The 22821-nt window shown below is 42.4% G+C and overlaps 1 protein-coding gene across 2 annotated transcripts in view; it reads right to left on the reverse strand.

The window, feature by feature from the left end:
• Positions 1–15963: 15963 nt before the first annotated feature.
• CNST (consortin, connexin sorting protein) overlaps positions 15964–22821 on the reverse strand; it is a 102178-nt gene continuing 95320 nt past the window's right edge. For both annotated transcript variants that reach the window (XM_054023869.1, XM_054023868.1), the window contains one exon: positions 15964–21181. In XM_054023869.1, coding sequence (XP_053879844.1) covers positions 20976–21181 — 206 coding nt within the window. In that variant the 3' untranslated portion in view covers positions 15964–20975. The remainder of the gene's footprint in view (positions 21182–22821) is intronic.

Below are 22821 nucleotides of genomic sequence, written 5' to 3' on the forward strand. Positions count from 1 at the left end.
AGGAAGGTAAAATAATCCAAACCCAGATATTGGATGAGAGGGAGAAGTCTACAGTGTTGACATAGGGTGATCGAGAAGAGCAAATTAAAATATGAATTCCTCTGATACTCCCAGCCTCAGGTTTGCCTTTGCTCTGACCCTTGGCCCTTACTGCCTTTGTTGGGATCCTGACAGAAAGTGAAATAACAACCATTAAACTCTACACTATAACCCTGTTTTCAACTGCTTATAATAATCACCCTATCTCTGAATTATGGATTCTAAAAAAGGAATTACCAAAGCTACATGGAATTTTTTTTTTATAAGAAATGCAATGAAAATAAGGAGCAATTGTTGTTAACATCTACAAAAATTATTTAAAAAAAAGTCTAATTACTGAAACCATTTTAAGGTCAAGGCACAAAAAGCCAGGGACAGCGAGTAACCTATTTTTCTATAACTGGAACTAGGTCACCAACAAATTCAATTACTCAGACAGTAAGAAAAAGATTAGTTGCAAAAAAATAAAAAACTGCTATTAAAACAGAATCTCTGATTTTCTAACTCACCTCAAAAAGCAGTAATGCAAAGCTGACTGTGTGATGATGAGACTACAGCATTCCAATCACTGAAATATAATATTAGGAATTCAAAAAGAGTAAATGTAATCAGGAATAACAAGGCTTAGAAACAACAGGAACATTACAACAGCAAGTTACACAGGGCTTTCAAGGGTCATTCTGCTATTGGTAAAATATCACATTGCTGGAAATTTGTATTGGTGTCAAAACTGAGAATGAAGATATTTTACACTTGTATATCATTCGTGTCGTTCACCCCAGAAGATCTCAAAGCAATTTACAAACGTTAGATAAACCTCACAACACTTCTGGAAGGCACAGTTGTTTTCATCCTCAGTCTACAGATGGTAAACAGAGGCACAGCATAGTTAAGTGCCGAAGGTCACTGAGGATTAGGTTCTAGGAGTCTCTTACATGACTGCACAGTGGTGGTGGGAGAAGGAGTAAGGAGCCTCCTTATCTTGGCATCTCCAGCTCAGTCCTTAAACAGAATTACAGCCATAATACTTGTATTCTATAGCAATAAAAGACTGAAGTTTACAGTAATCTTACTGCAGAATATTGGGGTGGGATGGAGGGTTAAGGATACATAGAACTATGTGACCTCTTCTGATGGGTCTGAATCCTAGCATGGTAGAAAACTGGCCTTCAGAACAAATTGACACAATTTGTGGGTGTGAATTCAGATACATCTAGAAATGGCCGCCCATGGAATGCAAGTGAGGTTTTGACCTTCAAATGTGGTCACATGGGAGGTTTGCTATATGCCTAAATCAGGGGTGGGCAAACTTTTTGGCCCGAGGGCCACATCTGGGTATGGAAATTGCATGGGGGGGGGCGCCATGAATGCTCACAAAACTGGGGGTTGGGGTGCAGGAGGGGGTGAGGGCTCTGGCTGGGGGTACAGGGTCTGGGGTGGGGCCAGAAATGAGTTCTGGGTGCGGGAAGGGGCTCTGGGCTGGGGCAGGAGTGCAGGTGTGTGTGTGTGTGTGTGGGTTCCTGCAGGGGGTGCAGGCTCTGGGGTGGGGATGAGGAGTTGGGGGTGCAGGAGGGTGCTCCGGGCTGGGACCAAGGGATTCGGAGAGCAGGAGCGGGACGTCAGGGTGCAGGATGGGGTCAGGGTGCAGGCTCCGGGCGGCGCTTACCTCAAGCAGCTCCCGGAAGCAGCAGCATGTCCCCCCTCCATCTCCTATGTGGAGGTGGGGCCAGGCAGTGCTGCGCGCTGCCCCGTCCGCAGGTGCCACCCCTGCAGCTCCCATGGCCATGCCCTGCCAGTGGGAGCTGCGAGGGAGGCACTTGGGATGCATGTGCAGTCGGAGGGTGGACATGCCGCTGCTTCTGGGAGCCATGCGGAGCCACAGTACGCGTGGAGCAGGATAAGCCCCCAACCCCGCTCCCCAGCTGGAGCACCGGAGCAGGAAGCCCTGGATCCCGCTCCCTGGCGGGAGCTCAAGGGCCAGATTAAAATGTCTGAAGGGCTGGATGCAGCCCCTGGGAAGTAGTTTGCCCACCCCTGGCCTAAATCATACCCATATAGTAAGGAAAATCCAAAGAGATGGAATCATATTTCTTAACCAATACACATTAAACACTAAACTTGGGCCCATCAGCAATTTACTTTACAAACACTTTCTCAGAATGTTAAAAGGAGTGGTGATACCATTAATGCTTTTTTCCTGTTGAATGAAGGGTTTGTGGCTTCTTATTTGACTTTTATTTTGCAATAACTGGAAACAGAATTGAGGCCAGCCTGAACGCAAATTTTCCATAAGCCAGGGAAATAATTATAAGAGAGGGCCCGAGGGCAGAGGCAGTTGTCATGCCTGCCCAGAAGGATTCATTTATCATTGTGTGGATTCCCATTTGTTCCTTGGTAGTTGGTTTTAAGAGGCCTGCGTGGATTTTTCATGTCATGTCAATGGACAAATGAAAATTGCTGACTTTCTTTTAGGATTACTCTGTCGGGGACTCAGGAAAAATACTAGATGCCTTATCCCACTGACTAGTAACACATGTATTAAGAGTTCCAAACATGAGCATACTCTTTGGAATAATATGAATATAGGACCTATACAGTACTCTTAATACATAGATCTCAATGTACTTTACAAAGGTCGGTAAACATCATTATCCACATTTTAGAGATGGGGAACGCAAGTCACAAGGAAGTTAAGTGATATGGCTATTATAATATGCCCTACTAGAGTTGGCAATAGAACGCAGGTCCCCTGAATCTTGTGATAGATGGTCTGCCTGAGAAACTACCGTAAACAAATCAGAACCTTCATTAATCTTAACGGAAGAGAAAGTCAGCATGATGTTTAACACATTTACTAGTCTGGAAAGTGGAGTTGTGGTAGATCACTGGTGTTTTGGTAGGAAAGTTAGTGCCCTAAGAGGATAGTAAAATCTATCTTTATCCAGTGTTTACAATAACATGCTATGGAGGTCTGCAGTTGTGTTGTTCAGTAATATCCCCTAATTTCATTCCAGTTTTAGTGCTTAAACAGTAAGAATAGTTTGCACATAGTGCTTTCCATCCAGATATCAAAGCACTTTACAAATGTGGATGAACACTATTATTACAGATGGGGAAAAGGAGGTAAACTCTGGTTAATGGATTTCCCAAGGTGGCACAGAGAGTCAGTGGCAAATCAGAGCTGGAAAACATCCAGCTCTGATGCCCATTCCAGTCCCCCATCTGCTGCACTACTGTGCCTTCTTGGCTCTGATTTTTAAACTTTGCCCACTTAAGGTTGTATTGTCATTTTTAAAAAAAATGTAATTTTGCATAAATTGGGAGGAAAAAGGGTCTACCATGGGGAAACTTAGATCATATTACCTTTTTCATCTAATAGGCTTTTTTATTTTGATTTTTTTCAAAAAGGTCCTTGTCTTGCAGTCTATTCCCCTAGGCCTAAACATACAAACACCATCATCTTATAGCAGTGGTGTCAAGTGCTGATAAACAATATTTGACTCCATCCCAACCAGTCATATTTGGGTAATTAATTCAGATTGTGAAGACTTGACATTGAATTGTAAGGGATATGTGGGTAGCCTAGGTAATCCACCTGCTAGGGTTATTTCCTTCTTCCCATCTGCAATGGAGGTGGCATGTGTTCAAATTTTGATCTCTAATTAGTACCAGCAACATCCACTCAAAAAAACACAGGACACATAGATCCAAAAGAATGAAACTAACTACTAATGTGGAGATAGTTTTGACCTACTTCACTGAGTGACTAACTCCATCAGACTTAGCTGTTGCAACTTTTGTAAATGTTTGAAAAGAAACTAGCAACAGAGAGAGCCACTGACTTTCTGCAAAAGAAGAATGTGAAGGTCACTTAGCAAAAGCAAATCTACTGAATTTGTACCTTATGCCAAGGATGCCAAAAACTTTCAGCAAGGGAGGAGGCTGTATTGCCAATTTGCCTAAAATGGATCAGACTGAAGCCGCCTTCAGAAGTGCAGCCTATAGAGACCACAGTATGTAGCATACAATGGGATATCCCATGGCCTAGATCAAGACAGAACATTGCATGCTGGGATGTGCAGTTTCCACAGGGCATACCAATTTAAGACAGATGATGGTGGATGATAACTGCGTTGTTGAAGTCCATGGATTATGTTTGGCCATGCCTGCCTTTTACTTTGTGTCAGTTTCTCTACAACAACTCAAAGCCTTCAGGATATGTATCTATTCAAGCCAGGACTCAGGTGCTTTTGTGTGTTAATTATTCAGTCAAATTAATGTGTCTAAATTAATAATCCCTTTTTACTGTCTCTATGCTCAGTTACACAAGAATGATGCATATATACTAGTATAACAAATAATGAAACTTGTAAAATCACCATTCTGTAAGAGTTTTTAGTATACACACTTTAACTCCAGATTGGCCAAAAGTGGCCAACAATTCTTTTTAACTGATAGACAATAACATAAGGCTAATTAAAAGGAGCTGTTATAGATACAGTAAAGTGGACTGGGTCCTGCTGCTATCTCCTGACTTACTGTAGTCCAGTAAGCACCAACCTCTCCTCTCCCTCATTTGCAGAGGGAAGTACCAAAACCCAAATACAATTTATAGACCTGCTAGTTAGTTTAAAGGAACATTACTAACCTGAAACCTAGTCAATTTCAAAAAATGAATTAGATGTGGTATCATTGTAACTGTCCTTTTTCCATAGTGTCTCCCATTTAACTACAACTCTTTCCCAATAAGGTGACTGAAACTGGACACTACTTTTAATGGGGTCTAACCAGTGCTTTATTAAGTGGTAGCACAATATCCTTAGAAATAAATAATATACCCTTCTTAACACAAACCAGTAGCTTATCAACTTTCTTCACTGTTGCTGCACACTAGTGGGAGAATTCAGATGTTGGAGCTATTGATACACCCAGATCTTTTCCCTCTGCTGTAGTAACTAATTCAGTACCATTTAAAACTATACTTGGGCATTATTTCAACGGAAGAACATCACCTTACACCTTATGACAGTAATTAAATGTCATATTCCACTTCTGAGCTCATTAGTCCTGTAAAACAGCTGCGTCTGTGTCTTAACCTCATCATTTAGTTTCATGTCATCTACCTGTGTGGCTTAATCCAAAAATGTGACTTACATTAAAGCTGTTAAAATCTGAGAGAGGGAGGATCATCTATATTTTTATGATCTAATAACTCTTAAAAAACCTCATTGCTTCAGCATGAAATGAAAACAAAAGCCCAAACTGATGTTGTATATATAGAACACCGGTTAAACCAACGTCTCGTACCCATGTTCTCCCTCTACTGGCTCTGTAGTGCTAATTAATTAAAATGCAAATGGGGCAAACCAGGCAGCCCTTATTCAGACAAATCTGCCATGGGAGAATGGACTGAGTAGGGAGTGAAAAATCAAACCCCTTGCCTTTATTCAGGCAAAGGTCCTATTGAGACTAGTGAGACAGTAAGGTCGGCAGCATTTGACTTTATGGCATTATAAATTATGCTGATCATAATCATCTCATTGTTAGTTTGTTCTCCCCAGGCTGTTATAGCCACCTGCTGTCTCTTGTCTGACACTTAGAAGTTAACCTCTACAGGGTAGGGACCATCATTTGGATGCAAACTTACTGGGTTAGGGACTGTCTTTGTGTTATTTGTACAGTGCTTAGTACAATGGGACCTTAATCCCTGTTCTACTACAATAGAAATAATGATAACACAACAACAGCTGGTACTATAATGAGCAGTCATAGGTGGCTTGCTCAGAAAACGTGGACCTTTGGGGAAGCAGATCTGTTCAGAATGGTTGTTAAAAATACGTTGTTCTAGGGTACTGGACAATAGTGAAACCAGAGATGCACATTGACTGTGTGGAGTCCATCTACTAGAGGGGAAAGCACAGGAAAAAGGTTTAAAATATTTAAACTGCCCTCTGTGAATTCTGCTATTGTATTTGATTACTCACCACAGCACCTCTTTACCTCCTCAGAGAGATCTTTTTCTACGTCTGATTAAGAGAGAAACCCCATTCTCTGAGCTTTGACACGAGAAAGACTTTGAAACCCCTTCAACCTTTCTGTATCATCATCATCATCATCATCATCTCAGAGAGCCCAATCCTTCAATGAGCAGAGTGCCTTTAATTCCCCACTATCAGCATCATCAAACCTGCATAGCTTGTGGGTGACCATCACACCATTCAGAGTGATCACAGTGGATGGCATTGCACCAAACATTGTTTAGTGAAGTTTCCAGATCTGACTCAGTTCTGCAAATCCATGTATCTCTAGGGCGGTGCCGTGGGCAGTGCCAGGTAGGGTCATGGTGTCCACCCCTTTACATGTTGATGGAGAGTTTGAGAGCGGTGTGCTGGGGTGTTTTTGTCCATCCTGGTGAAATAGCTGAAGAGTGTGCAATGCCTCTTTGGAATATAATGAGTGACTGAAGGAAGGCCAGATTTTGCACAAAGTCAATCCACATTATGCTCAGGATTTGGCACTGAGAGCGCACATGAAATGCCTCTAGCCACACCAAGTCTGCCTGTAAGAGGGTCCAGGTTTCTGATCCCTAAAGCAATACAGGTAATACACGAGTTTGATAAATCTCAGTGCAAAGACATTTTTGTATCTATATGTGAGACATGGACTTTACGCAGGACGTGGCAAGGTCTATTCACCAAAGACTATCTGGTTTGCTGTGACAGTTGGAACTTGTCTTGCAGCCTCGGTAGATGAATTTGTCTATGCTCTCCACTGTACTCACCTATCTGCTTCAGAGGTTCTGGTGGCCAGGAGACATTCAACCCCATAGTGCAGGTGGCATCTTGGAGACTTTAGAGGGTGGAGACGAAATTCTCTGACTTCTGCCCAAGCAAGGCATCACTGGCAGTCCAAATTCAGAACAGTAGTTCTGAATTATCTTCCCATCAGGAGTTCTGTTGGACTATATCCAGTAACTACTATCGGTGTTTATCTGTAACTCTAAAGAGCAAGGAATGGATCTTCGTACTATAAGATTTTCTTGGCTGTCTGTACACATCTCTTACCCTCTCCATTCACTTGTGGTTAACGGGGCTGCCCATAATAGGATCAAAATCATCTCTCATTTGGAATGAAAAGTTCTCTTGAAGTGAATTGTGGTCCACTGTCTGTCACAGTTGTTCTGTAATACTGAAGTGAGCAAAAGTACATTTTTGTTTCTCAATAACGTTGCAACATACTGTGACTTTCAAGTACATCTAAATACCTGGAAAAATAGTCCACTATGACTAGGTAATGATGTCCTCTGAACCTGCATAAATCTGAAGCTAGTCTCTTCCGAAGTCTCTCTAGTAGAAGTGTTTTGTACACTGTATGGTTCAGCATCATCTCAAGTTGATTTGTACTGGATCTCCTTTCAAAAGTCCAATATCATAAAATCTTCCACTGAGTTCTTCCACCTTTCTCAGTAGGCCAGGGCTGGCCATGGGGGCAGGTAGCTCAGGCAGCGACCTGGGCGGTAGCCCAGGGAATCCTGCCAAAGAGGGCACCATGCACAGGGTTTGGTATCTGAGTCCCACCTGACCTGCCGAGAGCCAGCTGGGCTGACAGAGGCAGCCAGGCAGGCAAGCAACAGCATCTGCAGAGGGCGGAGGGACCAGAGCTGCAAGGGGGCAGTTGGATGACCAGCCAGGTGACACCTTCAGAGCAGGGGCGCCCTTCCTCCCACCTGTTCCACTGCTGTCTGCAGCCACCACTGCTTCTGCCCCCCGAGTCTCCCCTGGCCATGCTGCTCAGGACCGCGAGCATCCTGTCTGCTGTGCAGAGCGGGTGGGGGCCCTGACGGTAGGGTGTCCTCCTCCCCCCACCTGTGTACCAAGTCTCCGCTGAGCTGAGGTGGCGGGACAGGGGGAGAACCTGTCTGTGCTGCTGCCTCTCTGGGGCTCTGCCAGCAGCTGCTTGTGTCTGAACAAGACTTCAAGCTCCTGATCCTGAGCGCTTTCTTAAAGAGACAGTGAGGTGACACACTCCATCAGGCGCACACACACACTCCCCTCAACACACACACACTGTCTCTTACATACACACTCACACATGCTCTCACACGCACAGTCTGACACACACTCCCGCGAGACACACACTCACACATTCCACCAACACACAGTCTCCCTCACGCAGTCCCCACAACACCAGGGCTCCCTGCATCCAGGTCACTTTCCCCACCTGGGCTGTGCTGTGAGGCATCAGGAGCTGCTGCTCGCATGCCCTCTCCTTACGCAGCCCAGATGGGGAAAGTGACCTGAAGTTGTTTCTTGCTCCCCTCCCCCCCCCCCCATAGTCCCCTAGAGGTACACAGAGGAGCAGTGTTTGGAGGGGGAACAGCAATGCCAGCTGCTCCATGCGTCCAGGTCAGTTTCCCCATGTGGGCACAGGAGGGGGATGCAGGGGTTAGGGATGGAGTGGGTGCAGGGATTAGGGGTGCAGAAGACAGTGCAGGGGGTTAGGGGAACCTTAGGAGCCCATAGGGGCCAGAGGCAATGGGGGGAGGGGAGCACCAGGCCTACCAAAATACAAGTTCGCCCAGGGCACCATTTTCCCTAAGACTGGCCCTGTAGTAGGCCATTCATGGCTGCCACACTGCAACTGAGAAGATTGCTGGTCTTTGATCACATCCCCTCTGAAGCTTGTGTCTTTGTAAGTTGTTTCTGTAGTGAACTGGCTCATGCAGTTCAGAATACCTCCAGGGCTAGTCAGAGCTGTCAGGTGACTTCAGCTCTGGAAGGGGTTGAAGGTGATTGTAAGTCCCTCCTGAGATGAGGGTGACATCAGCTCCTGAGTCAATTTTAAAGTAAATAGTAGGGTTACCATACGTCCGGATTTTCCTGGACATGTCCGGCTTTTTGGTCCTCAAATCCCCATCTGGGGAGAATTGCCAAAAAGCCGAACATGTCCGGGAAAATACTAGTCCCCTGCTTACCTTAGAGCGGCTCCGGCAGGCTGTGAGCTGCAGGCGGATTCCCCCGCGGCGGCGGCTGCTGCTGCTCCCCTCAGACACCTCAGCTCTGTGCAGCTGAAGAGCCGAGCTGCCCGAGCACTACTGGCTTCACGGTTTGCCGGGCAGCCTCCAGACCCTGCGCCCCCGGCCGGGCGCTTCCCCTCCCGGGCTCCGGCTGCGCTGGGGAAGCGTCCGGCCAGGGGCACAGAGTCTGGAGGTCTGGGGGCTGCCCGGCAAACCGTGAAGCCGGTAGCGCTTGGGCAGCTGTTTCACGTGGCTGGGAGGGAGGAGGGGGAATGCGGGGCACTCAGGGGAGGGGGCAGGGACTTTGGAGAAGGGGCGGAGTTGGGGCTGGGGAAGGGGCGGGGCCGGGGAAGGGGCCAGGGCCCCGTGGAGTGTCCTCTTTTTTTAATTTTTAAATATGGTAACCCTATAAATAGTCTTGCCATGAATATTCAGTTTCACTGCCCAGGAAGGCTCTATGTCATCACAAGTCATAGATCCCAGAAACAACAGATCTTGATTGTCTGTAATATAAATCAACTCCCTGACTGCTTCGGTGTAGCAAACAGCTGCAAAATGCCTACAGTTCATGCATTTATTACACCATGTGCCTCTGGCTGGACATGCATCATGTCTTGGGACTTTTCCCCGCACCTTGTGCATGGAGGGTGGAATTTGTCCCCTTAGCCTGGGAGTTCTCTCTCCTTGCCTCGGAGGTCTTTTAGCACACATGCTGCATCTGTTAACAACTTCTAAGATAGCTACTTGTTTTTCAAGTTTTGCAAGTTGCTCTTTGTTTTGCTCTCTCACCAGCTCAGACTGCTTTGCTTTCTGTATAGCTGTAGCTAGGATTAAATCTCTTTTCAGTTGTAGTTGCTCTGAAAAATGTTTAATCTGTTAACCCAATAACCAGCCTCTGTCTGATATTTTCATGTTGTGCATTCCCAAAATCAGTTTTCAGTCAATGTATGCAGAGCTCTTATAAAACATTAAACATTTCCCCAATTCTTGAATTCTCTGGTGAAAACACGCTCTTTCATAAAATCACAATTTCTCTAAGGTAGAAAGTATGCAGCAAACATAGCCAGAACCCTTTAATAGTCTTCTTTGTGACTGTCTTCAGTAAAGTCAAAGGATTTAAAGATATGCTCTGCTTGCTTCCCCACAGCATAAAGAATATACCTGTGTATCTCTAGTTTCTTTGTAGAATTTTTTTGTAAATTCAAAATCTTGCTAAATACTTTTTAGTCTGCCCATTGTGAAAGTTTGTCAAAGCTGAAGTTCTCTGGAGCACTGAAGAGTGACATATTGATGAGATCCTGCCACCTTTGTTGCGGTGTTCCTTCTGTCTGTAACCTGTGCTGTTTTTCTTCTGTTTCTGTTCTTAGTTTACTCCTAACACTATGTCATGTGCTTCTGTACCAGATATGGATTGGCTACAGAGCTTGTTTATACATAGATGTGTTCATCATATTCTTTAATGCTCTGCCAGGTGTTGGTGAGTTTAGTTTAAATAAGGTATTTTACACAGAGCCACCTCATGACTGAACAGTATAATACAATTTAGCATTCACAATTCACACCTTAGAACAGCTCATCACAGAAGTGTCACATGAGGATTTTGGACAGGAGGGGAATGGCTGCTTAAGGCACATTTGTCCTGTGTTGGCCCATCAACACAGTAATATTGGGGTTGGTCCTGGAGGAGGCTGTTTGTCCTCCTGCTCTTCCCCAGACGTACAAATCTAAGGACTCTCAGCTGGAACATCCCAGCCAATCTCTAGTATAAGGGTAATGCATGAAAAGAGAGGCTAAATAAGATTCCCCTGACCAAACCATAAAGGCCTTTACATATTTTGTCTGGTTTGTGATGGGCTCATCACCTTCTGCTCAGCTCTACATATAGCAATAAAAGGAGTAAGTGGAAAAGAATGTTTGTGTCTTTGGCCGCTCTGTGGAAGAATAGCTGTGAAATGTTCCGGTGCAGAGATGAGCAATGTGCCACACTTGCCAGTAGAGTTGGTGGGCTGCAAGTGGCCTCTTCTGAGCGACACCGATCAACCAGTTCACAGTAAATAAAAAGTTTCCTCATTTTACTTCATTAGTTGATATGGGTGGCTCTTCGTAATGGTGTTGCTCTATCATGGAGGAGTCATTTATTGCTAATGGCTGTCTTATTTTGACATTGTAGGGATGCCACAAGGCCATTATTCACCAGCAAATTGGCTCAGAGATGAGGAAGTGCATGTCAGACTTATAAAATAATAGTTTACTGTTGCTTTAAATTTCTCCTGGCTTTCAATTTACAGAGAGCTTTCAACAATAAAAAAATGAAATGAGGGTGTTAAAAGCACATTTGAGGCACTGAGAATACATTTGAAATAGTTGTGCAGTTCATGTAGCCAGACACTGACAATGACATTTATTTTATGGTCAAAATGTTTCAGTGCTTCAGGAGAACTTAACTTTTGCTGGGAGAGGGAGTCTAGTGAAAGATGGAACAACATTAATTATTTCCTCGTTTCATTTTTGCACTAATGAATTCTCCCTCTTCGAACATGTAGAGGATTCCACCCAGATTGATGGAGCTGTGAGATGAAGACTGTGGGTCAAAAATGCTTTTGATTTTTAAGCAGAACTTCTCAATAGAGCCTTCTCTATTTATTATTTGTACTTTCCCCCAACTGATAGGACAAAGATAGTGAACTATAAAATGAATATAAAAACTAGCCCCACAACTCCCTGATGGCAGGATCCCCATGTGGCTTGCTAATGCAATTTGTTTTAATATACATAAACAGCATCAGTTGCTATGGGTATGCTCACTACATTATTTATTAAACAAGTAAGAATGGCATTGAGATTTAGTGCCATAGGCTGGAAAAGAAATTCCCTTACCATATTAAATTTCTTTCAAGGTCACACAGAGGTTAACTAAATATAAAAAGTGTACCACATACAATTGTATCTAAGGATGTTGCAGCAACTACAAGTTGTCCTTTCACCGTCCCTTATCGGTGGACTCATGCCCAGTTCTGGAAAAGGTATGATCTAGAATTGTGGAACAGGACACAGGATTAATGGGTTTTATTCCAGGCTCTGCCTCCGGTTTGCTGTGTGACTTCGGCAAGTAATTTAAATGTCATGTCATATCCGCCCCGGCCCACACACACACCTTATTTCCTTATTTACTGAACTACTTTCTCTAGTTTTTCTTTCTCCTTGTTATATTTCTATAAAAGCTAGAGCTGGTTGGAAAATGTGATTTTTTTTTTTTAAATGACACTTACTGTTGAAAAGCATCTGAGTGTTCATCAAATAATTTTCAGTGGCAATTTGCCAGTCAGCTGTAGGGGACTGGACAGAAAATGAAAACAAATAGAAAAAAAAACAAACTTTTTTATGTCCGTCTACTATTTCCAGACAGGCCCTAATGAAAGTTCTTTATTATTCCCTTCTGCCCTCTTGGCTAGCATTAATTCAGACCTTACTTTTTCCATATGCATTCTTGTATATCTGTCTCTCCTCTTTTCATTTATTATTTTATTTTTAAAACCTCAGATCTTTGAGACAGTCATTAGGAAGCCACATTGGCCATTTTCTGCTTGCATTCTTCTTTTTCAGGCCAGCTATAGTTAATATGTATTTATGGGGTTCTTCAGAACAATGCTGCTATTTTCCACATGGACAGATTTTGTTACTTTCTTCCTCTGGTCTTTACTGTGTAGATTCCTTAATTTTTCAGAACTTTTATTCTGCGAATTCACTGTCCATTACACTGAATGCAAGTAGCTCATGGGCGTTAAAGTTCCAAACCTTTTTCTGTTTTTCTCACATTCTCAGACTTCCTATTTCTCTATGCATGCAGATTGCATCAGTCCACTGCTGGTAGACTTCCTGCTACAAGTAATAAACAGTGCAAGATTGTTAGACGGTATGATCTCAACTCTTCATTTGGATTTACTTTGAGTGATGAAGAATGTAAACCAGTGCAATGACCAAGAAATTCGGTGGTGTTTTGGCAAAAATTAAAATAGTGGCTCTTTATGCTAAGTTGACTCAGTGCATAATCATGAGGCACTAGTTGTCAGCAAATGCCTGCAGGGGTGCAGGAAAATTTTTTATAGTGGGGGTGCTAAGAGCCACTGAACCAAACTGTAAACCCTGTTTATAATGGAAACCACTTCAAGTCAGGGGGTGCAGGAGCACCCCCAGCAACCCTAGTTACAGCACCTATGAATGCCTGTTTATCTGAAAGTCGTTCTCCATCAGGCTGTAAAGGTGTTTAATTTTATTAGACCACAAGCACTGAATTCACACTTGTTTTGTGCATTGAAACAAGAAGTGAACACCAACACCTTCTCCATACAAAACTGCTATCGCGTGGTAAGATGTCAGGTCTCTGAACTCCATTCTGAAGTACGTTTTTTCCTTAATTAATTTTGAGTGTGCTGATTGCTTTGTGGATGAATTAAGCCTGTCAAGACTAGCTTATCTAGCTGACTTGTTCACACATCTCCATGAAATGGAGTTACAGGGCTGAAAACTACGCCTCTTAACACAAAAGGCAATGATAAAGAAACTGCAGTTTATAGCACAAGAAAAAGAAAAGAGAAATTGCCAATCACTCCCAAACTTGGAAAATTTTCCACATTGAAAATTCATTCTGACCTCATTGCTGACATGAAAGAACAGTGCCTGAATTTGGTCACCAAGTTTAATGAGTACTTTCCAGAGAGTGTAACAAATGAGAATTGGATCAGGGACCCCTTTTCAATAGAAGACACCCTGCCAGATTGCTTCTTGGCAAAGGACAAGGAAAAGTTGACTGAACTGTCATCTGATGGTGGCTCAAGCTTGAATTCAGTGACTTTTAATTGAAAAGGAGAGAGGTGTGGTATCAGACAGAGCTCTTGACATTCTGGATGCCCTCAGCATTATGTATCTTTGTGAAGCTGTTTTTTCTGCCCTGATCACCATTAAAAACCAAATCCAGGACAAACCTCAATGCAAAACTAGACCTTCAATTGAAGCCGACTAATATCTCTCTTGACATAAAGCAACTATATTCTGTAGCAATCACACCCTTGGCACGTTTTTCATTTTCTCCACGGCTACTAAACGAAAAACATTTGTTTTTTCTTTAAGTGTTGCAAAAAGGAAAGCCAAGTGAACATTGGCTCATATTCAACAATAATCCAGGTAAGGATGAGCAGGATCTTCAAATTTAGTAAAATGAAAGACAAATGATAATAATGGCTTATTTGTTGTATTTCTTTTCGATGCAATGTCTAAAAACTTGAGATGTTTAAAAAGGATGTTAAAATTGAAGGTTAGGCTTCCTTTGGCATTTATTTTGATATATAGTGTCCAAAAATACTTAAGTTAAAGCCTATTAAGGCGTAAAATAAATGTGCACAAAAAGGAGAAATTGGTATGTGGTAATTCAAATAATTTTTTTTTTTTTTAGGATTGTGGCATGTAAACCACCCCACCCGCCACTCGTGCCTCTTCACCCCTCCCCCGAGGCTCCCCTCCACCCACACATCTTTGCCCCCTCCTTGTTTGGGGAGGCTTAGCCTCCCCTGGTCTTTTATACTCCCTGCCCATGGGGATGGGAGAGTGGTATAAAGGTAGCTTGTAGGGAAGAATGGAGCCATGCAAAGAGACCCTGGTGTGTGCAATGAGCAAGGAACAAAGTGTGACCCCCCCCCCAGTTAAATAAGTGCAACTTGTGTGTGCACAGACTGTGCCTAAGATGTAGATTCAATATTCACCTTTGGACAAAAGATCACTTACCAGTTCTGCAAGTTTGCCAGTTCTCCACAATTATCAATGCTCTTTGGTTAGATTCAGACACTGATCCAATGGTGAAAGGTCATTATTCCCTATCCAGGAACCATCTAGTCATTGTCTGTTTGAAAAGTGTTTAAAATAGCAAAAAATGCTTACAAATGAACAAAACATATGTAGGACTGTTGCCAACTCTGGTGACTTAACTGTCAATCTGGTGATATTTGGTGTTTTCTTAAAGCCCCAGATCCAGGATTCATGCGATTACATAAGACTCTCCACTTAGTTAGTTTTCAGCCTTCAAAGTTGTGAAGAAAAACTTGAAAACACAAATCCTAGAGGCTCAACAATCAGAGGCAGATAAAATGAGCCCCCACCTTTTAAAGTTTTTAAAATCTCATTATTTTTGAACCAATCTCACAAACTTTTCAAGTCTGACTCATGATTTTTTGAGCACCGGGGGTTGGCAATACTGCATTCTGCTCCTATTGAAGTCATTAGAGATTTTTGTTTTTGTTTTTTGTTTACATTCAATTCAAGAAGAGCAAGATGGGGCCCTGGTCTGTCATTAGAACATTGGAAAGTTACAACCTGCCAATCTGATTTTAGAATGATGGATTAAAATTAAATTATGATGCTGAAAACCAACCTAGTTTAGTCTAGAAGCATGGCTTTTCATTTAGCAAACAGAGTCAAAGGATTTAGTAAATTGCCAGAAAGGAGGAAAAACTCAACGTGAGTGACACAAATGAAGAAGGTATTTACAAAACAAGTATATATACACAGTGTATATATATACACACACCTGCTACTGTATTTTCCACTTCATGCATGTGATAAAGTGGGTTTTAGCCTACGAAAGCTTATGCCCAAATAAATTTGTCTCTAAGGTGCCACAAGGACTCCTGGTTGTTTTTGCTGATACAGACTAACACGGCTACCATTCTGAAACCTACAAAACAAGTGTTCTTGGATTAATAAAAAACCCTCAAAAAACAACAAACAACTCTCGATCCACAGGCCTGGTTTAGGATAGTTCCTGAAACTCTCAGTGGAAATATTTCCTATTTCCTTTCATTCCATAGCCAATCCCTCTTTTTATATCTTTACAAATCACAGCACCCAAAAGGTTCAGATGTTTTCTCTGGGACACTTTTTATTTATTTATTTTTTTTTGCTACAGTATTTAATTTACAAGCTTGGCTGATGGTCTCAAATACAGTTATTGCCTTCCTTTGCCAAAGGAGGCTCCTTTTAGATTTGTTATAGATGGTAGCTAGTGCCTTCAAATAGTCTTGGTTAACAGAATTAGGCAACAATGTTTTCATATGAAATATAGCAGCCCTGTTAGTCATTGAGTGCAATGTTCCCCAGTCTTGCAAGAAATCCAAATTTCAACCTAATTTGACTTGTTGAGATTTCAAGCTTGTCCTTTGCTCACAGAGCTTCACTAACAAGTTTCCTCTATTTTGTAGTGGCCTTCTCTTTCCCACTGTAGGCTGTCGAGATTACACATCTTTCTTCCAGGCATCAAAGCAAAAGAGCGAAGGTATTTACAAGCCTTCAAACACACTTACTGAGAAAGGTGAAATGGGGAGGCTGCTGGCAATGCCTTCAGAGGAATGATCACACAATTCTTCCTTATAGGGACACTGTCAAGTTGAAATCTAGTCATATTTTAAGAAAGGAGATTCAAGTAGTTTTGAATACCACACTAGCCCCTGAATCCCCCTGCCAGTTGTTATGGATTTACCATTGCATAATCCTATTTTGTCTCTCCCCCGTTGCTATGCAGAACATGCCTACAAACAACGCAGGGAGGACTAACTGAAATTGGCTATCATATGCACAAAATATACAAACACTTCCCCCCCCCCATTTCTTTCTGTTACAGTAATCTCAGTCGTTGCTTGTTACTAGCTACAAAATTTCAGACAGAAGAGTAATTTCCTGAATTGACGGTTTCCCTTTAGTTTGGATTTACCCGACTGCAGGGCCCTAACCACTCCGACGGAGACAGATGGTGTGTAACAATCGAAATAGAATATAATGTGCAGGAAGGCCACCCAGCTGGTCTTACCCACAAATTGTTTTGACCTCCAAGTATAGGTACTTTTGCTATGTTCTTAACCAAGCATTTGATAATGTACCACAGACCATGTGAGCTATTTCTGCTAATAGAATGGTCATGTAAAACAAGAATTAGTATCATCTGCATTTTACAAAGGAATCTGAATAAGGTTCAGTCCAGGCTCAGATGCTGGGCTACAGCTGAGTGGCATGCACACAACACAAGATGACGGCAGTGTGTGCAAAGGTGACCTTTGCACTCCCTCCAATCCCAGGCTGCTTCTGTGCTGGTCTGGTACCTTGGCATAAATTGGAGCAGCTGGAAAACTGCTCTAAATTATACCAGCTAGGGACTGTCTGGTCATAGTTTCCAGCCACACCCTTTGCACAAACAACAGGGCAGAGAGAGGGAAAGTGTAGGGGCAATTACACTGGCTCTATGTCACTGAAGGATCGCCCTACCCTTGGGGATTCTCCTGTGGCCAGTTATGCGAACTCTGGAGTGGCTTTGCACTGGCAATGCAGCACAAAGCATCCAGGCCACAGTGCAGGGTCTGGGCCAGCAAGTGCAAAGTGAGCTGCTTTTTAAAATTACCTTGTCTTTTATCTCTTTAAAATTTACAATAGAACAGCTTTAAAATAGTTTTGTAATAATATGAACCTAAAGTATAAGGATCTTTGATCTCTGTATCTGATATACTTTTAAATAAATATTTTTAGCTATAACTCTTGAAGTTTTTGGTGACTGGGTGCACAGACATTTAAACCAGGTTATTGTTTTTTTTAAGAGTTGAAATTAACAGTGGTGCTTTAAATATAAACTTAATATGCTTAAACAGTGAATGCAAAGTTACACAAACTCAAAAACACGCTAACTGCACAGTAATTATAAATGCAGCATTGTAACAACTGAATGCATGCTTATCGACACTCCATCAGCAGTTTACAAAAAAACAAAAAACAAACAAAACAAACAGGAAAATATGAGAATTTCTTTAAAATCAATTGGAATTAAATAAATAAACCCAGACATAAAGTGATGTACTGATCCAGCCAGTAACACTTCAGGATATAAAAGTGACTTTTCCTTTCTCTTTTTAGATTAACCCAGCATTACAATACCATAAAACAGAAGGCCCTTCTTGGGGAAAAAAAGAAATTATTGTTCTCATATTTCATTTAGAAAGCAAAAGTTTTGCATTAATCTAGACATTTTAAATTGCTAGTTATAATATAAAGCTGCAAATGAGGCTTCCTAAGGTGTAAGTCAACTGAGCCTCAGAGATGGGGTACTTAAAAACAAAATCCACACATGCAATTTTTTCTGGAAAATAGCGATTTCAACTTTCACTTAAAAACAAACACTTAAGCATGAGAGTACATTAGGAATAGTCAAACTTACTAGAGGGACAATCCACCTGCAAATGCAAGAAAGCATGAGCGTGTTCTAATTCTGAGTGATATCTTGATGATTTCACTTCATGTTACTTTATACAGTAAATGCCTAATCTGGACATACTCCATCATACAACCCTAGTAAGCATTTAAAATATTGGGTGGAGTGAATTGGAGCCCCCAAGCATACTGTATCCTGAGACGGAAGAGGAATCATTTCATACTAACACTCACCTCAGGACTCCTCCACTGGCTAGTCCATTACTGCATTAGCAGAAGCAGCTGCCATATTCTGGCCAAGGCTAGGGCAAAAGGCCCTACGGTCCAACTTTGCCTTTTGCTATCTTGTCAGTGGCTCTCTCCCCTACATATATGAAGCACCGTGCACCAGCTAAAAACAGCAGTTAATTTAAAATAATTCATTATTACAATTTAAAAGTAAATTTGTTTCTGCACAGATTGAAAAACAACAAGGCATATTTAGTGACTCACACCTCAGTCCTGGGAGCAAAGCCAGAGTAAAAAGTGCTTTGCCTGAAGGAACTATGAGGGAATCCTCATCTGTGACTGCAACCCATGTGACCTGGGGCACCTGCACAGCTGGGTCACTTCCAGTTACTGTCAAATAAAGATAGCATGAGCAGCTACAGATGGCTGCTCTCCACTTACGCCATGTTATAATAACACAGGTCCTCAGACGATGCCTCGTACATATCCCCATCCTATGGGGAGTTCGTACCGAGGGTGAAATCCTGCCATTGACTTAAGTGGAGCCAGGATTTCAGCCACCTCTGTTGTGGCGATCCCAGGGCCGGTGCTTCCACTAGGCGACCCTAGACGGTCGCCTAGGGCAGCAGGATTTGGGAGGTGGCGGGGGGTCCTTCCGCTCCAGGTCTTCGGCGGAAATTCGGTGGCGGGTCCTTCACTCACTCCGGGACCCGCCGCCGAAGTGCCCCGAAGTTGCGGAGCGGAAGGACCCCCCGCCGCCGAATGCTCAGAGGAGGAGCGCTGCCGCCTAGGGCAGCAAAAACCCTAATGCCACTCCTGGGTGATCCCTGTATTGCATAATGTCATTTAGAGTAAAATTTTCTAACGCATCAAGTGTCTGAGATGCCCAAATCCTGTTTTCAAAAGCAACTTAGGCATTTTGAGCCAGGGCCGGCTCCAGGCACCAGTTTGCCAAGCAGGTTCATGGGGCAGCCACTCCGGCGAGGGCCGGCACGTCCAGCTATTCCGCGGCAATTGGGCGGACGGTCCCTCACTCCCGCTCGGAGCGAAGGACCTCCCGCCGAATTGCCGCCGCAGATCGCAATCGTGGCTTTTTTTTTTTTTTTTTGCGCTGCTTGGGGCGGCAAAAACCCTGGAGCCGGCCCTGCTTGGAGCCTAAGTCCCATTGACTTTCAGTGAGACCTAGGGCTTGTCTATACTTACGCGCTGGTTCGGCGGCAGGCAATCGAACTTCTGGGTTCGATTTATCGCGTCTTGGACACAATAAATCGAACCCAGAAGTGTTTGCCGTTGACTCCGGTAATCCTGCTCGGCGCGAGGAGTATGCGGAGTCCACGGGGGAGCCTGCCTGCTGCGTCTGGACCGCGGTAAGTTCGAACTAAGGTACGTCGACTTCAGCTACGTTATTCACGTAGCTGAAGTTGCATACCTTAGTTCGAATTGTGGGGTTAGTGTAGACCAGGCCCTAGACTCCAAAAGCCTGCTTATAAATAATAACACCAGACAGTTCTATACCATTCTCGATCTGTAGATTTTAAAGCATTTTACAGAGGAGGACAAAGATAATTATCTCCATTTTACAGAGGGGGAAACTGAGGCAGAGAAGTCACTGCAAGCAAGTAGTAAAGCTAGAAAGAGAACCCAAGTATCCTGACTCCTAGTCCCATTCCCTTTCATTGGCCCAAGCGGCTTTACTATTATTAGTAAGAAAAAATTCCTACACTTAGTATTGTGTGCTGGGAGTGAATTTTCTTTTTAAAATATCCCACAAATTTCCAACACTGTCCACCCAATTTTGGGAATAAAATTCCAGAGAATTTGGCAAATCTGCCTTCAGATTTAACCCACTCATGACAACTGTCACACACAAAGACATAAGGCCAATCCATTTAACTAACTTAGTATAAGGGCACTGCAAATGCCAATGCATTCTCCTCACTCCACCCATAATTAAACAGCTCACCAGGACATTTAAAATGAAAAGATACATTAAGACTTAAAAAAAAAAATAAGGAAACATTTTCATAAAACACAGACTTATTGCATGATAGCTGGAGGCAACCCTTTTGTGCAAACAGCTGTAAATCAAAATTGTCCTTTCATTAAGATTGCAAAGATTGCTTAGAATGTGTGGCAATGGGAGACTGTGTAGAGGCTAATCAGTTTTCTATATTCTTCACTTCCCAAGATGTTGAATGGCTGTTCGCTTGGTTTCAGAAGGTGAAGGCAATGACATTTTGCTTATTATTCTCCCGCTCCAAACTTGATTTCTCCCCACCTGATTACTAGAGTAGACAGTTCTTCTCAACTGGTATTTAAAGGTTAGGTTTATGCCATCAGCTGTACCTCACCTGAAGGTGGCACATATTACAGAAAACTTGACATCACCATTTTTTTTTTAACCTCTCTGGTAATCATTGGTAAGCTGTCAGTGTGTTGTCCCTGCTCATTTCAACTATGTGAAGGCTACCCAGTGTTTAAGTTCCTCCACACCCTGCAATATCTGGGTATAGTAAAAGTCCATGTTGGCTGCAAAGTCAGTACATACAGGGGATTCCATGTCACCAAAGGTGCAGTACAGGGCAGTTCCTCCAACACTAAGGAAAACAGTTGCTATGCACAACAGGATCAGCAAAATACAGGAGCCGCCACCAACTTCATCTGTAAATATAAAATACATGACATACAGTGGATAAAATAAAAGACAACACATAAACTTTGTACTTATTGAGATTAGCCATATGAAATCTCGGGAGAAATTTGAGATTTGTCTAACCGGAGGATTGGGGAGTATGGCAGGTACCATGGCTGTGCGTGTCAAAGTGATAAAAAATTACTACAAATTATAGTACATTCAAAAAACAAAAAAAAACCCTGTGTGTGTGTGTGTTTCTGTACCAATATGACAACCCATCATTAGTCATATGACCGTAATTCTGTAACACCTGTTCTCCTTTTCCCGTCCTCTTCTTGAGTCTTTTCATATTTAGACCATGACCCTACAAACACTCACACACCTGTTTAGTTCTACTACCATACAATTTTACTGCCTTTTTCCCGGAAAATTTTTCGGACACATTTCAAATGAAAAATTTCTGTTCAAAATTTTTCACAGGGAGAAAAATGGCCAGCTCTAGATTATAAACATTTTGGGGGAGAGAATGTGTCTTTTCATTTGTATGCAACAAGCACCTGAAAGGGTTCAGGTTTAACAACAACACTGCTCTCGAGTAGCTGGCAGATTTGAGAATAAAGGATATCCCAGTATTGGTAGCTACAAGAATTCCCCTTCAGTTCAAGCAGTAGAGATCTTTTAGCTCTAGTCTGAAAAGTTTGCCACTTGTGGCTTGTCTACACAGGAAAGTTTTACCAGTTTATATTGGTGTAGTTAAACTGATATAGTTATACAAGTATAAATCCTCACGTGGACACACTTATTCCAGTATAAAAGTGGGTTTTTTTTTTTGGTTTAGCTTAAATCCCTTCCCAAGTGACATAAGCTAAACCAAAAAAAGGCCCTCTTATACTGGAATAAGAGTGTCCACACCAGTGTAACAGCAGTATAACTATATTGGTTTAAAAATCACACATTATTTTAGACAGGATTAATTATCCTGTGTAAAGATGCCCTCAGTGATGACAACAGAAACATAAATCAAGAACCTTTATCTGCAGTCTTTCCTTTATCCCTTCAATTACCTTGTACCCCAGGAATGCTCTAAGCTCTGCAACTAATAGCTATAAAATAATACTTTGCTAGATTCTCAGAGAAAAACCTCTATTTTTGGATATTTATGCTGTAAATGGTAAAATCAAGAATTTCAGACATTTGAATTGCTTGTTCAATTGTAAATTATTATTTTTTTACAAAAACGCTTCACTTTTTAAAAAACCTCTCACTGCCCCTCCTGCATAAAGATAATGAAAATAACCAAAGTCTGTTTCCATTTTGAACCCCTTTGCTCCATTTGGCAATATAAACTAGCCCTTTTGTTATCTGGATTGTAAACTCTTCTGGGCAGGGACTATGTCTTACTATAAGTTTCCACAGTGCCTAGTAAAATGGTGCACTAATCCTGGCATAGGTGCTATTGTACTAAAAACTCCCTGGAACAGACAGTAGAAACAGATCTAGAATAAATGTTAGACATTTCCTCCTTTCTCTAGCTGTTTTCTAGCCAAGATCTAAATGTTGATAGTTGGCTTTTATCTAACAGCATTGGAAACCAGAATAGATTATAAATGTGAAGGCTGAAACATGGCTAGGAAGCATTTTTAAATATTAAGAAATGGCATAGCCA

Source organism: Malaclemys terrapin, chromosome 3, assembly GCF_027887155.1.
Source record: "Malaclemys terrapin pileata isolate rMalTer1 chromosome 3, rMalTer1.hap1, whole genome shotgun sequence".
Classification (NCBI taxonomy): Eukaryota; Metazoa; Chordata; order Testudines; family Emydidae; genus Malaclemys; species Malaclemys terrapin.